Source organism: Lagenorhynchus albirostris, chromosome 7 (genome assembly GCF_949774975.1).
Source record: "Lagenorhynchus albirostris chromosome 7, mLagAlb1.1, whole genome shotgun sequence".
NCBI classification, from domain to species: Eukaryota; Metazoa; Chordata; class Mammalia; order Artiodactyla; family Delphinidae; genus Lagenorhynchus; species Lagenorhynchus albirostris.
This window is the reverse complement of record NC_083101.1, coordinates 23,375,733-23,394,482: the sequence shown is the minus strand read 5'-3', so window position 1 is coordinate 23,394,482 and position 18,750 is coordinate 23,375,733. Positions and strand designations below refer to the sequence as shown.

Below are 18,750 nucleotides of genomic sequence, written 5' to 3'. Positions count from 1 at the left end.
AAAGCACCTTTTCATGGAGGGCCCTGCTCGCTTTATCATTCCTGAGCAGAGCAGTGCCACCCTGGGTGTGTGATTTCCCCTCCTCATTTTACTTTAGACCGTTAAGTAGTATCTTGAAATGCCTTTGGCCCTACAGCAGAACATTCCGATTATTCCAAAGGGCGGCGTAACTTAAGAGTTTCCGTAGTGTAACGCTCCCTGGTGACTTGGTATCACCCAGTCACTGAGAAACTCCTGGATATTTCTAAATAAATTTCAGCTCGTTAACAATGTCGCTTGGATGTTGTAAATAGTTGTAAAGTATAGTATACATTTAACTTCCTTTTCAAAAGAGCCTGCCTGGGCTCCATCCACTCTGATGACTCCTTCCCAGACTTGTGTTTCCGGGAGAGTCACAGGGGGTCTGCGACGCTGGGCTGCCACCGTCTTTGAGCTGCTCGCCTGTTTCACCAGGATAAACTGGTCCCAAACTGACCCCAAATAGATTGGCCCACAGGACCATGGTTGGCATTTGTCCTCCTCTTTCTATTCAGTTTACTGTGAATCTCAGTTCTCTTTGTCCTTTCTAAAATCTTACTGAAGAAAATGAGTTCTGCATGGCCTTGGAATTCTGATTGGCTTTCCATTCAGCCAAAATCCTAAATTATGCCCAAGACTTTCCAGGTCAACCCAGAGTTCCGGGGGAATCAGGTGGGTGGAGCCTCGTCCACCCTGGGACAGCTCTGGGAACCAGTCCTTAACACGCCGTGACCCTTAGTGTGTGGTGCTGGGGGTCTGATTCTATGACGAAAGAGTGAGGGATATACTTGTGGCGTTTATGTCTCCCCAGGGCACATGGGGGTCTGTTTTCTTTGTGGCAGAAGATACTAGTTAGCCCTGAGAAAGGAAAAACCACTTCCCCCAGAGATTCCTTGAAATTAGAGCACTCATCCCTGTCTTCAAATTCTGTCCCACTTCAGCGTGGGACACAATGTAACCGTTTAAAATATATCTGACCACCACCATCAAAGGACATAAAAAGTGCTTGGAGATAATGTGAAGTGAAAAAAAGTTGGCTACAAATTGCATATAGTGTGGTCTCAACTCTATTAAATACATGTTTCCAAAAAGGAGACTGCATGAATGCAGTAAACCATTAGCTGCTTTCCTCTGTGTGGAGTGAGGATGAGTAACTTTTATTTTCCAAATTTTCTACAGTGAGCATTTATTATTTTACACACACATACAGAAGCTGTCCTAAAAAGTTCACTTAACTGGATGAAGTCCATTTAACTGGATCTTCGGGATCTGTCAGGTTTTTCTTGCTGCTTTTAGCATCACCAGGATATTAATTCCCTACCTGCCCAAGGCCCATCTCTGACTTTCCAAGAAGACAGCCCTAACTGGTTCATCTCAGCACCACTAAGCTCCCACCTGCCCACGCAGCCCTGGGCGCCAGGCGTGAACGAGAGCTGTTTCTGGCTGGCCGGCTGCTGCCCTCCAGGCTCGGGCCAGCTAGGGAGGGGCAAGGTCTCTTTGAAGGGGGTTAAAGTCCTTCTCTGTGTGAATGGCCTTTGAGGGAGCAGAAGGAGGGCCAGCTGTGACTCCACAGTCTTCTGTCAGGAGGCTCAGAAGGAATTTGTCCAGCTTGAGCCGGGGCGCAGGATACTGCCTGGAAAAAGAGGCGATTCTGACCGGGGACATGTGAAGTGGGCACCCCGGGCAGGGTAAGCCGAGTCTGCTGACCTAGCTTATGGTCCTTTGCTTTCTAATCTGGAAGGAGAGGGTTCCCTTGTGAAGCCAGAGTCTTTGTGGAGGAAGGACTCAGAGTGGGGACTTCGGGGCTACGCTGTGGATGCCTTTCCTGCTGGAGAGTGTGGGCAGCTGGGCTCAGACTGGAGACTTGCTTCTCTTCTTGCTAATCTTGTCAGACTCCCAGCTTTCATGCTAAAGGGCAGAGCGGGAGCTCCCCACCACACATACAGTGCAGGCAAAGATGCAAAGATGCAGGCTCCGGATGCGCAGGCCCAGCGGCCATGGCTCACGGGCCCAGCCGCTCTGCGGCATGTGGGATCTTCCCGGACCAGGGCACGAACCCATGTCCCCTGCATCAGCAGGCGGACTCTCAACCACTGCGCCACCAGAGAAGTCCGCACACATCATCTTTGCCAGATAATGCTTTGAAGATGGTGCATGAGCGTGTGTGTGTGTGTGTGTGTGTGTGTGTGTGTGTGTGTGTGTGTGTGTGTGTGTGTGTGTGTGTGTGTGTTTCCTTTTCCGCAGCAGAACCAAGTGACGTAGCTGTTCTGGTGACGGGTTTTCTTGTTATCACCTTGTATGTAGTTAATCTACAAGCCCTTGTTGTAGACCTTGCCACGTTCATGGACTGGCCTGGGGCTTCTGGGGGAACGTGTGTGCCTGTCTCCTGTGGGACCCAGGGCCATAGGAAGAGAAGCTCGTCAGCTCTGTTCCTAAGTACAGACTCATCTGTGGACGAAGAGTTAATCTCAAAAGCGTCTGGCACGGTTTTCTCTTTTCTCCTGGCTCTGCCTCCACATAGTGGATTTTTCCCGGGTCCACGGTGGAGCCCAGCTTTTGCTCTCTGCCATTACTGGTTGTCCGGGCATGAATCCAAGATCCTGAACTATTTTAAAACCAAGAAGGACACAGCTAAGTTATAAAGAACTGAAGCCAGGCTTGCTTTTGCTTTCAGCAGAATCAGTTACCCCAGAAATTTCAGGCTGCGGGAGCCAGAGTTCCCTCTGTGGCCTTGACCTTGGTTTATTCTGGAGGTGGGGACTGTCCCGTAAAATAGCTTCACAGTGAAAAGGGCCTTTGGTGGGAAGAGCATCTTAGGACTCCTTGACAGAGCCTGGGGTGTACCGCATCGAGGAAGAAGCGAAACTTGCCTTTCTTGGAGCTGAAATGAGGCATCTCTCCTCATCTAGGGGAAACCCTGAAATCTCCCAGTGGTTCTCAGTCCCTTTGGTAGGGAACAGATCTCCAAGTGACTGAAAGAAACAAGCTTTTCACCAGCGGCTGCAGAAAAGGCAGCAGCTTCCTTCCTCACCTCCTCCCATCACACCTCCATCACACACACCCTCTTTAGTGTCTTTCAGAGAGAGCCTAAGCTGTAAACGTGTTCATCAGACCACACCTTAAGTTTCCACATGTGCAGCCTCACATCTGAGCCACTGGCTTTTCAGTGGATGCTTTTAATAGAGCAGGCTGTGGTGCTGGGGAGTCTCCCTTATGTTACAAAGGGACCACTTCTTCACCAGGATCGTGAGTGAGTCAAGACATAGGCCAGCCTTGTTTCCAGTGGAAGGGGTTTCCAGAAGTGTTTTCACCCCCTCGTCAGCAAGCCTGTACCTGAGGCCTAAGCCAGAGAGAATGGCAGGAGGGTGATTGCTGTCTTGACCAATACCACAGAAGCTCTCAGAAAGAAGGGCTGGGCCTGTAAGAAGAACAGGAAGGTCTTTTTAAACTTTTTTAATAATCTTTTTTTAAATTTATTTATTTTATTTTTGGCTGTGTTGGGTCTTCGTTGCTGCTCGCGGGGTGTCTCTAGTTGGGGCGAGCGGGGGCTACTCTTCACTGCGGTGCGCGGGCTTCTCATTGCGGTGGCTTCTCTTGTTGTGAACCACGGGCTCTAGGTGTGTGGACTTCAGTAGTCGTGGCTCACGGGCTCAGTAGTTGTGGCTCGCTGGCTCTCGAGCGCAGGCTCAGTAGTTGTGGCGCACGGGCTTAGTTGCTCCGTGGCATGTGGGATCTTCCCGGACCAGGGCGCGAACCTGTGTCCCCTGCATTGGCAGGCGGACTCCCAGCCACTGCACCACCAGGGAAGCCCAGGAAGCTCTTTTTAGAACCGTCTGAGTCACATTTAGTGGTAATGGCTTCATGGCAGGAGGAAGGAAACCCCAGAGATGTTGTTAGTGTTATCCCCCTTTATTGAGGGTCATGTCATTATCCCTGAGCCCGTCTGGTCTAATTTTAGCTTTAACTACCCCAGAGTGCTGGGGGTTTTAGGTCTGCCTCTCATCAGCCAGGAAGGGTCTCTGGCCTCCTTGGGGAGTGGCCCGCCTCCTTGGGGAGTGGCCCACCTCCCTGCTTCCCACGATCAACACCAGCCTTTGGTTCTGCAGGCCGGAAGAAGCTCTGCTGGGGAGTGGGAAGGAAGTTCTGCCTGGGGCTGGAATGTGGCCCAGGTTATCACTGGGGTCACTCCCCTCCACTTCCTGGCCCAGAGGCCCAAAGCCCAACAAAGGAAGCAAGCCATCCTCAGACATTCCCACTCTCTGTGCCTTCACAGGGGTGGGTGGAAGGGACCACTCAGAGTCCCAGCGGCTTCTCTAGTAGGGGTGGGGGGTGGGGGTGGGGAGCCACAGGCCAGCTGCTGAGGAATGCTGGCGCTCCCAGCCTCCTTCATACAGTCTTTTCAGCCTACACCATCTGCCACCCTGAACAGGGTGGGAAATTTCTTTCCAGTTATGTTGTATTAGTCTGTCTGCCTGTGCTGTATGCTATCTTTATGTGAATCTGTCTTCTTTCCTTCCAAGGCTGTAAGTCCCTTGCTGCAGTGTGGGGACCACCCCAGAGTCCTAGGGACCTCCCATGGCCCCGGCACAGGGCTTGTCACTCTACAGGTTCTCAGGACACGCCTCTCCTTGCAGGAATGCACTTTGACCTTTTCAGCCTCTGTGCTCCCTTTCCACACTCCTCAGGTTCCCTTGGTCTGGGGAGTCCGTCTCACCCAGACCTCCCGACTGTGGCTTTACCCCGTCCCTCCAAGGCTGGTGAAGTTCAGCAGACCCGTGCGGGCATCTTGCAGGTGTCTAAGCATCATCCCCCTGCCAGGTTGCACCTTCTCCTCCCATCTGCCTTCATGATGGAAACTTCAGCCAGAAAGTAGAGTCCTGCACGAACCTTCCTAGAGACAGCCATGCGTGGCCTGTGGGACACAGCAGTTGTGCCCTAAAAACTCGAGTTAGGAAAGAGAGGGAGAACAAGAAAGAAAAACAGAGATACCCTCTGGTTTGACAACTACAAGGACGTTTTCTTTCATAGCCGTGCCCCTGTTCGTAGGCCAAGGATGAGTTTGTATTTTTGGTGGAACTTAAAAATAACTGGATTAAAGGGTCAGGTCACCTGTTACCTAGGGAGACGCATTTCTAATTTAAATATTGTGGCTTTCATAGGAAGTAATCTGGGTTATTCAGAGCAGAGAAACCTGCTCGTGCAGCAGGTGCCTGACGTTTGAATCATTTGGGTCACACGGTGCATTTAGGCTAGGAGACTGGGAAGTTGGTGACAGACATTGTCAAGAGCAGGGTAGGGAGGTTGGGAAGAGGCAAACAGCAGACACGTGAAGTGAGCAGAAGCTTCTGCTTCTCGCTTGACCTTGTAGCGAAGGACACCTTTCTGGAGTCTCCCTGGGCCCAGCCAGACCTGCTGAGGAGAATGCATTTCCTTCCAGTTCTTTCTGTGCGTGCTGCACCTAGCTGCAGGCCCAGGTACCGCACACTGCCGTCCATGACCTAAGCCGGGCAGGCGTCGGGGCCCTGATGTGTTTTCTGGGCAAATCAAACAGGCTTCTAGAATCCCACCTGTGCTGCTGACTCTGGTGCTGGGGAGAAGTTGCAGCCTTGTCCATTGCCATGACTGGGATGTGAGATTTAGTATTTTGCCTCTGGGGTGTCATCAGAGGAAGAAGAGGACCCCCCTTCAGAGGCCAAATTCCCAGAACGAGCAAGAGGCCAGCACCTCCATTTCTAGCCGGAGGGTCCTGCAGGTGGAGCAGAAGGTAGGAACTGAAGCTACGTCTCCAGGGAATCTGTCTCTTGTCCATTCTGAATAAGGAGGGAAAGGGGTCCTCGACTTCTGAAGCCAAATTGTGAATCGTACGTGACTTCTAGAGATTGAAGTGTGCAAACCATCAGCCAGAAAGCCGAGTAAATGCTCTTCAGATCCGTCCACCTTCTTAAGACTTCCCTTGTCGTTCTGGAAGCTTCCAGTCATTGAGAATACCTTTTGAGATACTGGGATAGAATTAGGAAGAACTGGCCTTCAAGTCCTGGCTGTGCCACTTACTAGCCAGGGGACCCTGGGAAGTCTCTCGAGTTCTCTGAACCTTTTATTCTCACCTTAATTATGCCCATTAGCAAAAGCCTCAGGGGCCCTTGGGAGTTAGAGCTAAACTCCGGGAGGAAGGCGGGCTCCTGTGGAAGGTGGGATTTCTGATTAGATCCTGGATGAACACTCTTAGTGTATATACTCCGGATTAGGATGGCTGTCTGCTCCTGGAATGTAATTTAAACTGATTTCAGACACACACAGCTATCTTACATTGTGTCTGCTTGAGTGTTTTAAAGTAAATGGTAGACATCCTGACCAGCTGTTAGCTATTCTGGGAAGCCAGGAGGCCGGCAGGTATCACGTGCCGGATTGTTAGGCCTCCACGTGGAGGGTTAGCTGGGGCCATCCAAGGATCTCCCACCCGCCCCTTAGCACCCTGGTTTTTCTCTGACCTTCGAAAACCCAGTTTGCTGGTTCTTTCATTATCTTCCTGCTTTTTGCATTGGGGCCTAGTCTATTTCAGAAAAGACTTAAAAATCCATTTAACGAATGCATTTTGTCTGAATCTGGAATCAAGCTTACCTTATCTGAAACACAGAGAAAACTCTGGTCTTTCTTCTCTTCAAAGGGAGCAATAAGTATTTGTTGGTTTAAACGTGACATCATTTAATGACGTCAAACGCAGACTCTTGCCAGATCCTCGCACGGTGGGGATCCCAGCCCACTTTCATTCGCCTGCTATAGTTACGGTGGCTTTGATCACATCAGGTCATCCTGCACGAAGGTAAATTCTTCCTGCTGAGACAGAACTCAGGAATTTGCTCATTGGTTATAATTGTTCCCTAACTTTACAAAAACTCAGGAACTCTGAGGCAGGACTGTAAGTCAGCAATGGGGAGTTGTTTAGCTCTGTAAGGACTTCTACCCTGATGAGGGTTCAGAGCTGCTGCTTCCTGAGGTGGATGGAACCGAGAGTCAGTAAGAATTTTCTGAATTAGTGGAAAGGAGCTGGGGCCCCACGTAACTAACAGGAAGGAGAGCCTCTTTCCTGTTTATACCCTCCAGTGTCTAGATTTTTTTTTTTTAAGGTATTGGAAAGGAATCGCCTCAGATTACACTGGGACTCCAAACTTTGCCTGTAATTAGCATTTTTAAAATATTTGACACATCGCACACACGACTCATCATTTCTGACTCAGGGATAAAGTTAGTTTTCTTGACACTGCAAAAATGCACCATCAAATGCTCTTCTCAGATATTTAAACTTTTGAATTGGGACAGTTGTTGCTAGTTCAGAAAGTATCCTTGGAAAAAGTTGATACCGTTTTTTCAGTTCTTAAAAAAAAAGCCGTAGGGCATCAGCTCCTCCAGCGTCCAACACTGGGACTGTGAAGCATCCAGGAGAAAGGGACAATGCTGACAAAGTGTTCTCCGGGATGCTGTGGAGATAGGCTCAGTTACTCCAATCTCTGTGATCAGCAACAAGACATTAACATAGGCAAGTTTTTCGCTTCACCTGACCAGACTAAGTAAACCCCAAAATAGACTTACAGCTTCCTAGGAAGTATGGGAAATCCAGTGTTTGTTAAGAAAAAGGGTGTTGTCTCCTGGAATTTATTGTTGCCGTTAATTGCGCCATGCCCTACAGAACAAGCCTCCTGCATTTTTAATGAATGAATCAATGACTAAATGATCTATAGAATTAATTATTTGCCTTTTAGCTTCTTTTAACGTTACATTGCCCTCTTTCCTCTCATGTCAACTATTGAAAAGTGTTCTCCATTTCAGTAGAACAATGATTTTTAACCATATTTCAATTCAGCAGCTTCCTACTGTTTTCCTGTTCCACCTCCACCCCCCCCAAAAAAAGCCAAAAGAGATAGAAGGAAAGCTCTATTATTCCCATGAAGAATATTAGCAGAGAATCATTGGCCAAATGAGGCCGGGGGTTGGGGAGTGGTTCAGTAGTCTGACTTCACCATAGCAATACCGTGTCTCTTTTTGTTGGTCAGCTTATTCCATTAATAACTTTACATGGAGTAGGCTAATTTTGACCTAGGTTTTCTTGAAGACTTAATGACAGCCAGTAAGTTTTAGGCATTCAAATTTCCTGTAATTCTTTTTTTTTTTTTGCGGTACGCGGGCCTCTCACCGTTGTGGCCTCTCCCGTTGCGGAGCACAGGCTCCGGACGCGCAGGCTCAGCGGCCATGGCTCACGGGCCCAGCCGCTCCGCGGCATGTGGGATCTTCCCGGACTGGGGCACAAACCCGTGTCCCCTGCATCGGCAGGCGGATTCTCAACCACTGCGCCACCAGGGAAGCCCTCCTATAATTCTTGAATGACATAGAAGTTACTGAATCTCCTTACGAAAAGAAAGTTTAGTTAACTTTTTTTAAAGGACAGTAGCAACATTTTGGCCATGCCTCTTTAGTTCATTCTAAAGACAAAAGAGCCACTAGTTAACACTGGTCAAAAATGAAGTAAAAACAAAATAAAGAGAGTGGAAGTTATAAATATTAAGTACCAGACTTTGACAAAGGCCACATCAAGGCTGGAAGATCCTTTGAGACCAGAAGGTGCTGACAAAGGAGTAATATTCATTACTGTTGCCTAGTTCTAAGGAAGGAATTTATATTACTTGATTGATTTTAAGTCTAAAGAGGAATGTGGGGAACACAGTGAAGGAAACCCCCAGTTCATGGGTAACCTTCCAGTTCACGGATGACCATGAGAGTTTTTCAACATTCTGACAGCAGTGCAGAGCACATAGCATGAACTTCCACATTGTTCTAGATATTACGAACAAATCCATAACTGTTCACTTTCCTTGAAAGGATTTTTAAATTAATCCCCTGAGAATCATCCTAAGGTGGTGTTTTAATATTATATTCTAAGCCTTTAACAATGTTTAAATTTAAATAAAGGAAAATATACCGTATTGCAGTTTTGCATTGTGTTAAGTCAGTAATACCAGGCACCCTCTAGACCTGAGACTTGAAACAGAGCTGATAAAAGTGTTAGTGAAATCCTTGAGGGGAACTCAAATGAAGCTCACAACCTACCGCTGAATTATCTGAGACAAACCGGAGTCCTTTGGTCTGAGAAAAAAATATATATCCTGGAGTTTGAAAATTAATCTTAACTAATGCCAAATAAAGTGACATGGGATTGATAACTGATGAAAAATATGATGCATTTAAAAACATTAAGAAAATACAGTTTTTTTATTTAAACACAAAATTGAAGCTGTCACATACAGAGCATTTTAGGAACTAGATGGGAGGGGCCATCATCCACTAGCTCTTCACTCCTTAACCAAGGAGCATTGTTTTGAGAACAGAACTGTGTGGTCAGTGGCTTTGGTTCTGTGTTTATAATGCACGTGGTCAATTACAGCCATGGCAGTGTGGCACTGAAGCTCTTAAGGGGCCGATGAAGAGATCTACTGTTTTCCAATATTTTATTTTGGAAAAAATTTTCAAAAAGTTTCCTGTCTACAGAATAATTGCATTACATCTGGCTGAGAATCATGTTTTCAAGATTTGTTCCTGCCAAACGACCTTCTTTTTATAGCTGGGGACATACAAATAGTTCTCTTACATTTCTGCAGAAATTTGCTATGAAATTTTTTGAAAAATTCGGATACAATTGCTATATAATCTCTTCCACTTTAGAAATTATTATTATTTTTTTTTTTGGCACTACGTGGGCCTCTCACTGTTGTGGCCTCTCCTGTTGCGGAGCACAGGCTCTGGACGCGCAGGCTCAGCGGCCATGGCTCACGGGCCTAGCTGCTCTGCGGCGTGTGGGATCTCCCCGGACCGGGGCACGAACTCGTGTCCCCTGCATTGGCAGGCGGACTCTCAACCACTGTGCCACCAGGGAAGCCCCACTTTAGAAATTATTTGAGCAATATCATCAGATGATCCAAATCCTAATTTACTTAAAAAAAATTTTATTTTATTTATTATTTATTTAGGCTGCACTGGGTCTTAGTCACGGCACTCGGGATCTTTGTTGTGGCATGTTTAGTTGCAGCATGTGGGATTTTTAGTTGCGGCATGCAGGCTTCTTAGTTGCGGCATGCATGTGTGATATAGTTCCCCAACCAGGGATAGAACCCAGGCCCCCTGCATTAGGGGTGCAGAGTTTTCCCCACTGGACCACCAGGGAAGTCCCCCTAATTTAATCTTAAATGTAAAAACGGGACTAGCATTTATTGAAAGTTCTCTGGACACCAGGTAAACAAAATGGAATCGTAAAATTGAGAAGGTTTAGATACCCATTACTGCAACAAAATGAATATATAAAGGATTTTTTTTTTAATAATAGTGTTTATTTATTTTTACTTGTTGACAGTTTGCTTTATTTATTTATTTATGGCTGTGTTGGGTCTTCGTTTCCGTGCGAGGGCTTTCTCTAGTTGTGGCAAGCGGGGGCCACTCACTATCGCGGCCTCTCTCGTTGCGGAGCACAGACTCCAGACGCGCAGGCTCCAGACGCGCAGGCTCCAGATGCGCAGGCTCAGTAATTGTGGCTCACGGGCCCAGTTGCTCCGCGGCATGTGGGATCTTCTCAGACCAGGGCTCGAATCCGTGTCCCCTGCATTGGCAGGCAGATTCTCAACCACTGCGCCACCAGGGAAGCCCTAAAGGATTTTTTAGAAGAGAAACTTGTATTCAAAAGATCCTGTCATTGTGGTTTCAGTTTTCCTTCCAGTTAGTTATCAGCTAATGTCTGAAGTTCATATCCATAAGCGATGTGGTCTCTAACCCTGACTTCTGTTTTTTCTCTTTTTCCCAGAAGGCTCCCGAGCTTTCCGAGGATGATATCCGGCTAAAAAACGAGAGAGACAACTGTAGTGGCAATTCCCTGGAGCCTGCCACCAGCCCTCTTCCCCCAGATCACAAAAACATGGAAATTGAGGTCTCTGTTGCAGAATGTAAGAGTGTTCCCGGAATCACCTCGACTCCACATTCCATGGACCACCCCTCCCCCTTCTACTCACCCCCCCACAATGGCCTCCTCGCTGATCACCATGAATCTCTGGATAATGATGTGGCCAGAGAGATCCGATATCTAGACGAGGTGCTGGAGGCCAGCTGCTGTGATTCTGCTGTGGACGGAACCTACAACGGCACGTCTTCCCCAGAGCCTGGAGCAGCCATCTTGGTGGGCAGCCCAAGCCCACCTGCCCACACGGCCGTCCAGCCGGAACCCACCGAGAGAGTGGCTGGCAGGCAGGCTCCCCCTCCCCTGGAGCTCCATCAGAGCACCTCTGACACCATGGCAGAGGGTGAAAGAGCCAACGGCCGACCCCCCGACCAGCCCAGAGACCTGCTGGGGAACAGCCTGCAGGTGCCCGTGAGCCCCAGCTCCTCCACCAGCTCGCGGTGTTCCTCCCGAGACGGAGAGTTCACGCTCACCACGCTGAAGAAGGAAGCCAAGTTCGAGCTGCGTGCCTTCCACGAGGACAAGAAGCCCTCCAAGCTCTTTGAGGACGACGAGAGTGAAAAAGAACAGTACTGCGTCAGGAAAGTGAGGCCTTCAGAAGAGATGCTGGAGCTGGAAAAGGAGAGGCGAGAACTCATCCGGAGTCAGGCCGTGAAAAAGAATCCTGGCATCGCCGCCAAATGGTGGAACCCTCCGCAGGAAAAGACCATCGAGGAGCAGCTGAACGAGGAACATCTGGAGTCGCACAAGAAGTACAAGGAGCGCAAGGAGAGGAGGGCGCAGCAAGAGCAGCTGCTGATACGGCGGCAGCCGGCCACGCCGCAGCTCGGCCCGGCCCCTGCGTCCTCTCGAGAACGTTCCAGCGTGACTGACAGCGCAAAGGAGGACATCGTCACGGAGCAGATAGACTTCTCCGCGGCTCGCAAACAGTTCCAGCTGATGGAGAATTCCAGGCAAACAGTGGCCAAGGGCCAGAGTACACCCAGGCTCTTCTCCATCAAGCCCTTCTACAGACCTCTGGGGCCAGTCAACTCAGACAAGACACTGACCATCTCGAGACCAGCTTCTGTCGGGGGACCTCCCGAAGACTCTTCAGCAGCCAAGGGACAGAAAGCCCACTGTGCCCCGGAGAGCCAGTCTTCCGGAGGAGGGGGCCAGGGCAGCACAGCTCCTCAGGGGAAGGAAGGGCCGTACAGTGAGCCGTCCAAACGTGGGCCCTTATCCAAACTGTGGGCAGAGGACGGCGAGTTTACAAGTGCCCGGGCTGTCCTCACCGTGGTCAAGGATGACGAACCTGGGATTTTGGATCAGTTTTCAAGGTCAGTCAATGTCTCTTTGACTCCAGAGGAACTTGACTCCGGCTTGGATGAGCTGTCGGTGAGGTCCCAGGATACCACCGTCCTGGAGACCCTGTCCAATGACTTCAGCATGGACAACATCAGTGACAGTGGGGCCTCCAACGAGACAACCAATGCTCTCCAGGAAAATTTGCTGGCTGATTTTTCTCTGCCCCAGACTCCCCAAACTGACAACCCCTCGGAGGGCCGAGGAGAAGGTGTCTCCAAGTCATTCAGTGACCATGGTTTCTATTCCCCTTCGTCCACGCTGGGAGACTCTCCATCGGTTGATGACCCCTTGGAATATCAGGCTGGTCTCCTGGTGCAGAATGCCATTCAACAAGCCATAGCCGAGCAAGTGGACAGAGCTGTGTCTGAAACCAACAAGGGTGGAGCAGAACAGCAGGGACCTCAAGCAAGTCTGGAGGAAGCTGGAACTGGGGCTTCCAGCTCGGAGAAGCCTCAGAGCATGTTTGAACCACCTCAGGTGTCCTCCCCTGTTCAAGAGAAAAGGGATGTTTTGCCAAAGATTCTGCCTACTGAAGACAGGGCGCTCAGGGAAAGGGGGCCCTCCCAGCCACTGCCGGCAGTGCAGACCAGTGGCCCAATAAACATGGAGGAGACCAGACTGGAAGGGAGCTACTTCAGCAAGTACTCAGAGGCAGCTGAGTTGAGAAGCACAGCCTCACTCCTGGCCACTCAAGAGTCCGATGTGATGGTTGGGCCCTTCAAGCTGAGGTCCAGGAAGCAGCGGACTTTGTCCATGATCGAAGAAGAGATCCGAGCAGCCCAAGAAAGGGAAGAGGAGCTGAAGAGGCAGAGACAAGTCTTGCAGAGTACCCAGAGCCCCAAGGCAAAGAATGCCCCATCACTGCCCTCCCGAACATCGTGCTACAAAACTGCTCCAGGTAAGTGGAGTGCCGCGGACCAGAGACAGATGCTGCAGAAATCGGTGTTGCCGATTCCAGCTTTCAGGGTTGTATATATGTGGACCCTCCTCTGTGTGTGGCTGGAATCGGTGTCAGGGGGACACTGGAACGGGGATTTCAGTGTTCGGAGACACACATTGGGAGTGTCAGAGTGTCCTCTGGAAGAACCCTGAGCCTAGATGGTGTTTGCCGTTTCCCAAAGGATGTAATAGCTCCTTTCTTGTCCTTCTGCTGTGGTCTTGGTTTACTGTGGAGAATTGTTCTCTCTTGTCTGAGGGAGAGGCTATGTGTGGCACAGACCCAGAGTCGGCCCTTGGGTGGACTGTATGGATGTCAGTATCTGCAGTTAAATCAAACCTGTCTGATTTGGGGATGTCTTCTCCTAACCCCTTCTGAATGCTGAGTGTCTTCCCAGCAATGACAGTTATGGGTTGGTGTTGCAGATCGACCCATAGAAGATGTTTTGGTCCATCTTCTGTATAATTGATCTTTATGGATTTGTCTTTCTTTACATCTTTCTTTAAGTCACCACAAAACAATTACTTTGGAATCAAGGTGGTCTCCTCTATTTGTGTCCTGTGACCCTTTTGGAGAAGTTGAGTTACTATATGTAAAGGCAGTCCTCTAATCTTCTCCCATTGCCTGGACAGTCCCTATCTTGAATACTTTGTATAGATGGTTGACGTTAATTACAGTGGGAATTCTTGTTGCTACTATTATGGATAACACTGTGACGAGTAATTTTTATTTCTCATTTGGACATGATGGCACTTGGGGAACCACACATCCTACCAAAGAGAAGAGCTGCTCAAGGTGTGGTCCAAGCTAGTTCATGACTCTTCCTGATCCATGCTAAGTACAGACACAGGGAGTGAGCATTTGAAAACTCCTGGAGCAATTTGATAGTGTCCTCAAATGAAAGTGTGGGATTTTGTATTTTTTTAATGGATGGTCCATAATAGATTGGGCAGAAAAACTGTTCCTTCACTAGAGATAATTTAAGAAGTCTTGCCTTAACATATAATTACTGGCATTACTCTTGGTCCATCCAGATCTTAAGCCCATTGACACTTGGCTTCCATCAAATCTATAATAACACAAGTTAACTCTTCCCATTAGTAACTTTTAAATTGGAAATAATCTCAAAGCCAAAGGAAAGTTCCCTAGTTAAATACAAATATCTTTTTTATTCTGAATTAAGAGTAAATTGCCAACATGATGCTTGCTCACCCCCAATTTTGTAGAATGTCCCTCAGTTTGGGTTTGCCTGATGTTTTCACATGATTACGTTCAGGTTATGCATGTTTGGTAGGAATACCACAGAACTGATGCTTATTCTTCTTACAGCATCCAGTCAGGTAGTACGTGGTGTCAGTTTGTCCCATTACAGGGACAGATGTTAACTTTTTTCACATGATGCTAATTTTGATCGCTTGATTGAGGGTTTCTGTACAATAGTTACTTTTTCCCTTTGTAATTAACAAATATTTTGTGGTGAGATGCTTTGGTACCACGTAATCTTTATCTCACTCCTCTTCAGACTTTAAATCTATCTGTCTATCTATCTATCTATCTATCTATGACAGATGGTCTCATGGACTCCTATTATATTTAGTGGGTTATAATCCATTTCTATTGTTATTTTTATCCTGAATTGTTCACATATAGTTCACAGGAGCCCTTTCAGGCTAACTTCAGTGTCCTTTTGACATGTCCCCATTTTTCTCTGGGCACATCTTTACTTTCTGGTGCCACAAGATGTTCCAATCTCATCTTATACTTTCCTAACCCTGAAATCAGCCTTTTCAACAAAGAGCACTAGTTCCTTTCAGTGGAGAGTGGTATTTAGAAACCAAAGTCTGAGTGTTTGATGTGCTCGTTGCTGTTGGATAGGCACTGCTCTCAGCCACTCTCAGTGGTCAGAATTAGAGAATATATACACATTCTATCTATCTGTCAGTTGATTGATTGATTAATCAATCTATCTACCTACCTATCTTGAAAACCATGAGCTCACCCTGATACCTTTAATTCTACTCTAATACCACTGGGTTCATTTTCTCTCTTTCCATATTTGTAACCTCCTCCTTGACAACAAGGTACCTGGTTCCTATTATCCTCAATATATTTATTATTTGATCAAACCCCTCCCCCCTTATGGAACCAATCTACTATTTTCCTCACCAAACATGGGTTCAAGTGTCACTTTCTGGGTGGCAACTGCTGTTTCCTGTCACCAACACCCTCTTCACCCAGCTTGTGCTCTAACATCCTGTGCTGGGTCACCCGTGTCCCTTCCCACCCTGCTCTGGCTCCAGCACACCACTCTGGGCCACTGGGGTTCCTCCCACCCTCCCTGCAGGCACTCATCTTGTTCAGCCCCACCTAATAGCTTTTGGACTAAATTATTCAGGAAGGAAAGGGAAGGGAGCAGGAAGAGGGAGAGCATGGTGACTTTCTTGATATGTTGTTGTTTTTTTGTTTTGCGGTACACGGGCCTCTCACTGTTGTGGCCTCTCCCGTCGTGTAGCACAGCCTCTGGACGCGCAGGCTCAGCGGCCATGGCTCACGGGCCCAGCCGCTCCGCGGCATGTGGGATCTTCCCGGACCGGGGCACGAACCCGTGTCCCCTGCATCGGCAGGCGGACTCTCAACCACTGCGCCACGAGGGAAGCCCCTCTTGATATGTTTTTTAATGCCTTCAGGTCATGGAGCAATGGCCAGCTGAGTGTTTGAGGCAAAGAAAACTTTCAGAAGAGGCTCTTTGTCTATGCTTAACAGTGACTGGTTGGCTTTTCCCAAAGATCCTTACTTGTTGAGTTCACTTTAAAGTCTTGTTGTGGGATGGCTTGGCACAGAGATGCCAGCTGGGTTTTCCATATGGGATCCTAAAAAAAGTTTTGGTACCACTTGAATTCAGCCCAGTCTGGGAAGCCTGCTTCACAAGTAAGTGATTGTAAAGGGCCTGCATAAGAACCTGCAGCCTCACTGGTGGAGGAGGTTTCTGCAGGCATCTCAGCAACTTCTGCTCACATGGCAGGCAGATTCCATGGCTCTTATCAGTTACAGCTGGCTTCACTTACCTAGCCCTCCCTTTATATGATTTCATTATAAAACCTTCTCTACACTGCATATGCTCAGTGGTATTTTCAGTTTTCTTCACTCCATCTCTAATTAAACCCCTTACCTTATTGCTCCATACTTGACTTCTAGCACACAAACAAAAATTAAGACATCTCCACAGTTTCCTCTAGTTCCCTGACCTGCTGTGGTCCGTCATGCTTCCCGCCAGGCTTAAAACAGGACAGAGTCCTAATGTCTGCTTTCAGCATCCCAGTAGCCCCATACCGATTTCTCCCGTACTTCCTCCTATGCTAATGCTGATCTCCTCCCCCATAGCCCATCCGCATAGGCTTGGTTTCTGCTCCTTTAGTAAGATGGTAGTTCATCCATGCAAGTCTGCACCCTGCTTGGGTCTGGTTGTCACATTGACCACAGTCATGATAGATAACGTGTGTGCAGCTCACTTCTTCACATTTACCTCTAGAACATTGAAAGTAGGTGGCAGGGCTTCCCAGAATTAAAACCTGGATTGAAAGAAGCTGAATGCAAAAGGTAATTTTTTTCTATCCATGCCTGGAAACGTTTAGAGTAATGCTTAGCCAGCCAGCTTCCAAGTTCGTGATCAGGAAGGAGGCCGACATATCACTCTTAGCAGCCAAACCGGACCTTTCATGGCCAGGGTCAGAACTGCTGGCTCCAACTCTGGTTTTGTGAATGGAGATGTTGCTGAGTTCCTACCCCATTTCATGCCGGTAGAGGTGACTCAGCTGGGTCACTGCATGACACAGAGTGACAATTTGATATTAGGTGATGAAAAATATAATTTTTAACATCTCCTCTGGTAGAAATTATGCTGGTGACATGATGGAATCCTGAAATCTTAAGGCAAGTAAAAGCCACTGAGAGCCAAGATGTGATAAGGAAAGAGAAGTGCTTCCCAACCATTTCCCAGGTGTTGAAAAGGTACTTGTTTTTTGCTTTTGGTTCCCTTACCTTTCGAGATGGAAGATGATGAGATTTCTATTTTTGAAAGGATGTAATCATTTTCAAAGACCGTTTATTAGGAAAAATTATATGGAAATTGAATCTTGTTGGTTCTTGCATGACTTTTAACAGAAGAAGGTCCACTTAAATAGGGCTTGTGTGGCATTTGTTCATACAGAAGTGAACAAGGCAGATAAAGTCCCCGCCCTCAGGGAACTTATAGTTCAGTAACAGAAACATCAAAGAAAGGTGGCAGTTTCATAACAGAGAAGCGTGGAGACCTGTGGAAGATCAGAGCAAGGAAGACCGCCTCACTGGGGGGATAAGGAAAGTCTTCCTTTCTTGGGAAACTATCATCTAAGTTTTGAATTGAAGGAGTTGGGTTGGGTTCAGGGGGTGGGGGAGATCGTTCAGGTTAGAAGGAAGGGCACCTACAGAGGAAGAGAACTTGGCATGTTTGAGGTGCCTAAATAAAGTTAGGGTGGGTTAAAGGAAGAGATTTAAAACAAAACAAAAGACAGTTGATTTGGAGCCAGTGAAGAGCTATGTAAATCATGTCAGAGGTTTTAGATTTTAGACTTTATCCTGCAGTCAGTGGGAAGCCAGTGAGGATTTTCCAAGGGGTAATTATCTCCACAAATCTCCAAGCTGTCCTGCCTTCCGCCATGAATTGATGAATTAAAAGTCTTCCTGCTTTCCTGAGTCCATTCCACCGGCTTTTTTTCTATGTACGTCTAAAGGCCGGCCGCCATCTTGACGAGTGCCCTGGGTTATGGGAGAGGCCATGCTCCCAAGAATGAACACATGTGGGCCTCCTCTTGATGGTACTTAGAAGTAGAGAATAAAGGAAGCACTTAGGCAGGTGCACAAGCCCGATTTGAAGGTGTAACCCACGCACTTTTGTAAAACGCCCTTGAGGAATGAGTTTGGGAGGAAAACCCAAACATTTCACCGAAGTTACACTTTAGACCTGTTAAAATGTCTTTTCATAGGAGGGGTAGCAGCAGACAGTTCTCTCTTTAGTGCCTGTGTCTATTATTAGATATCCTGGTTTCACTTCCAAGTTCTAGGCAGGCCGGAGAAACCCAGTTAGTTAGGTGATGATTAGCTTAGGTTTTGGAACTAGTTTGCATTTTCATGCCAGGTGTCAAGTTGATTTACCGAGTCAGACAGTTTGCCCAGTGAGACATTCTGTGGAGCTGTCAAGGAAAAGATGTGGGTATTGAGTCCCATAACCTGTCTGTTTAGGTCTTTTAATATGTGGAAAGATACGTTAGTTATACCTCTTATAAAAATAAGATTTCCAAGGTGTTTTGACTTCTGTTGTCAGTTTGAATTGAATGCACATGTGATGTTCATTACATTATTATAAAGCTTATTGACTGGGTCATTTTCCCTTCATTATCTCCCAATATCACAAAGAAAACTC

At 47.6% G+C, this 18,750-nt stretch overlaps 1 protein-coding gene across 3 annotated transcripts in view; it reads left to right on the top strand.

Moving 5' to 3' along the window:
- The window catches only part of LOC132523445 (A-kinase anchor protein 2), a 113,312-nt gene that overhangs the window by 68,632 nt on the left and 25,930 nt on the right, over positions 1-18,750 (top strand). For all 3 annotated transcript variants that reach the window (XM_060154649.1, XM_060154648.1, XM_060154647.1), the window contains exon 2: positions 10,859-13,253. In XM_060154649.1, coding sequence (XP_060010632.1) covers positions 10,970-13,253 — 2,284 coding nt within the window. In that variant the 5' untranslated portion in view covers positions 10,859-10,969. The remainder of the gene's footprint in view (positions 1-10,858; positions 13,254-18,750) is intronic.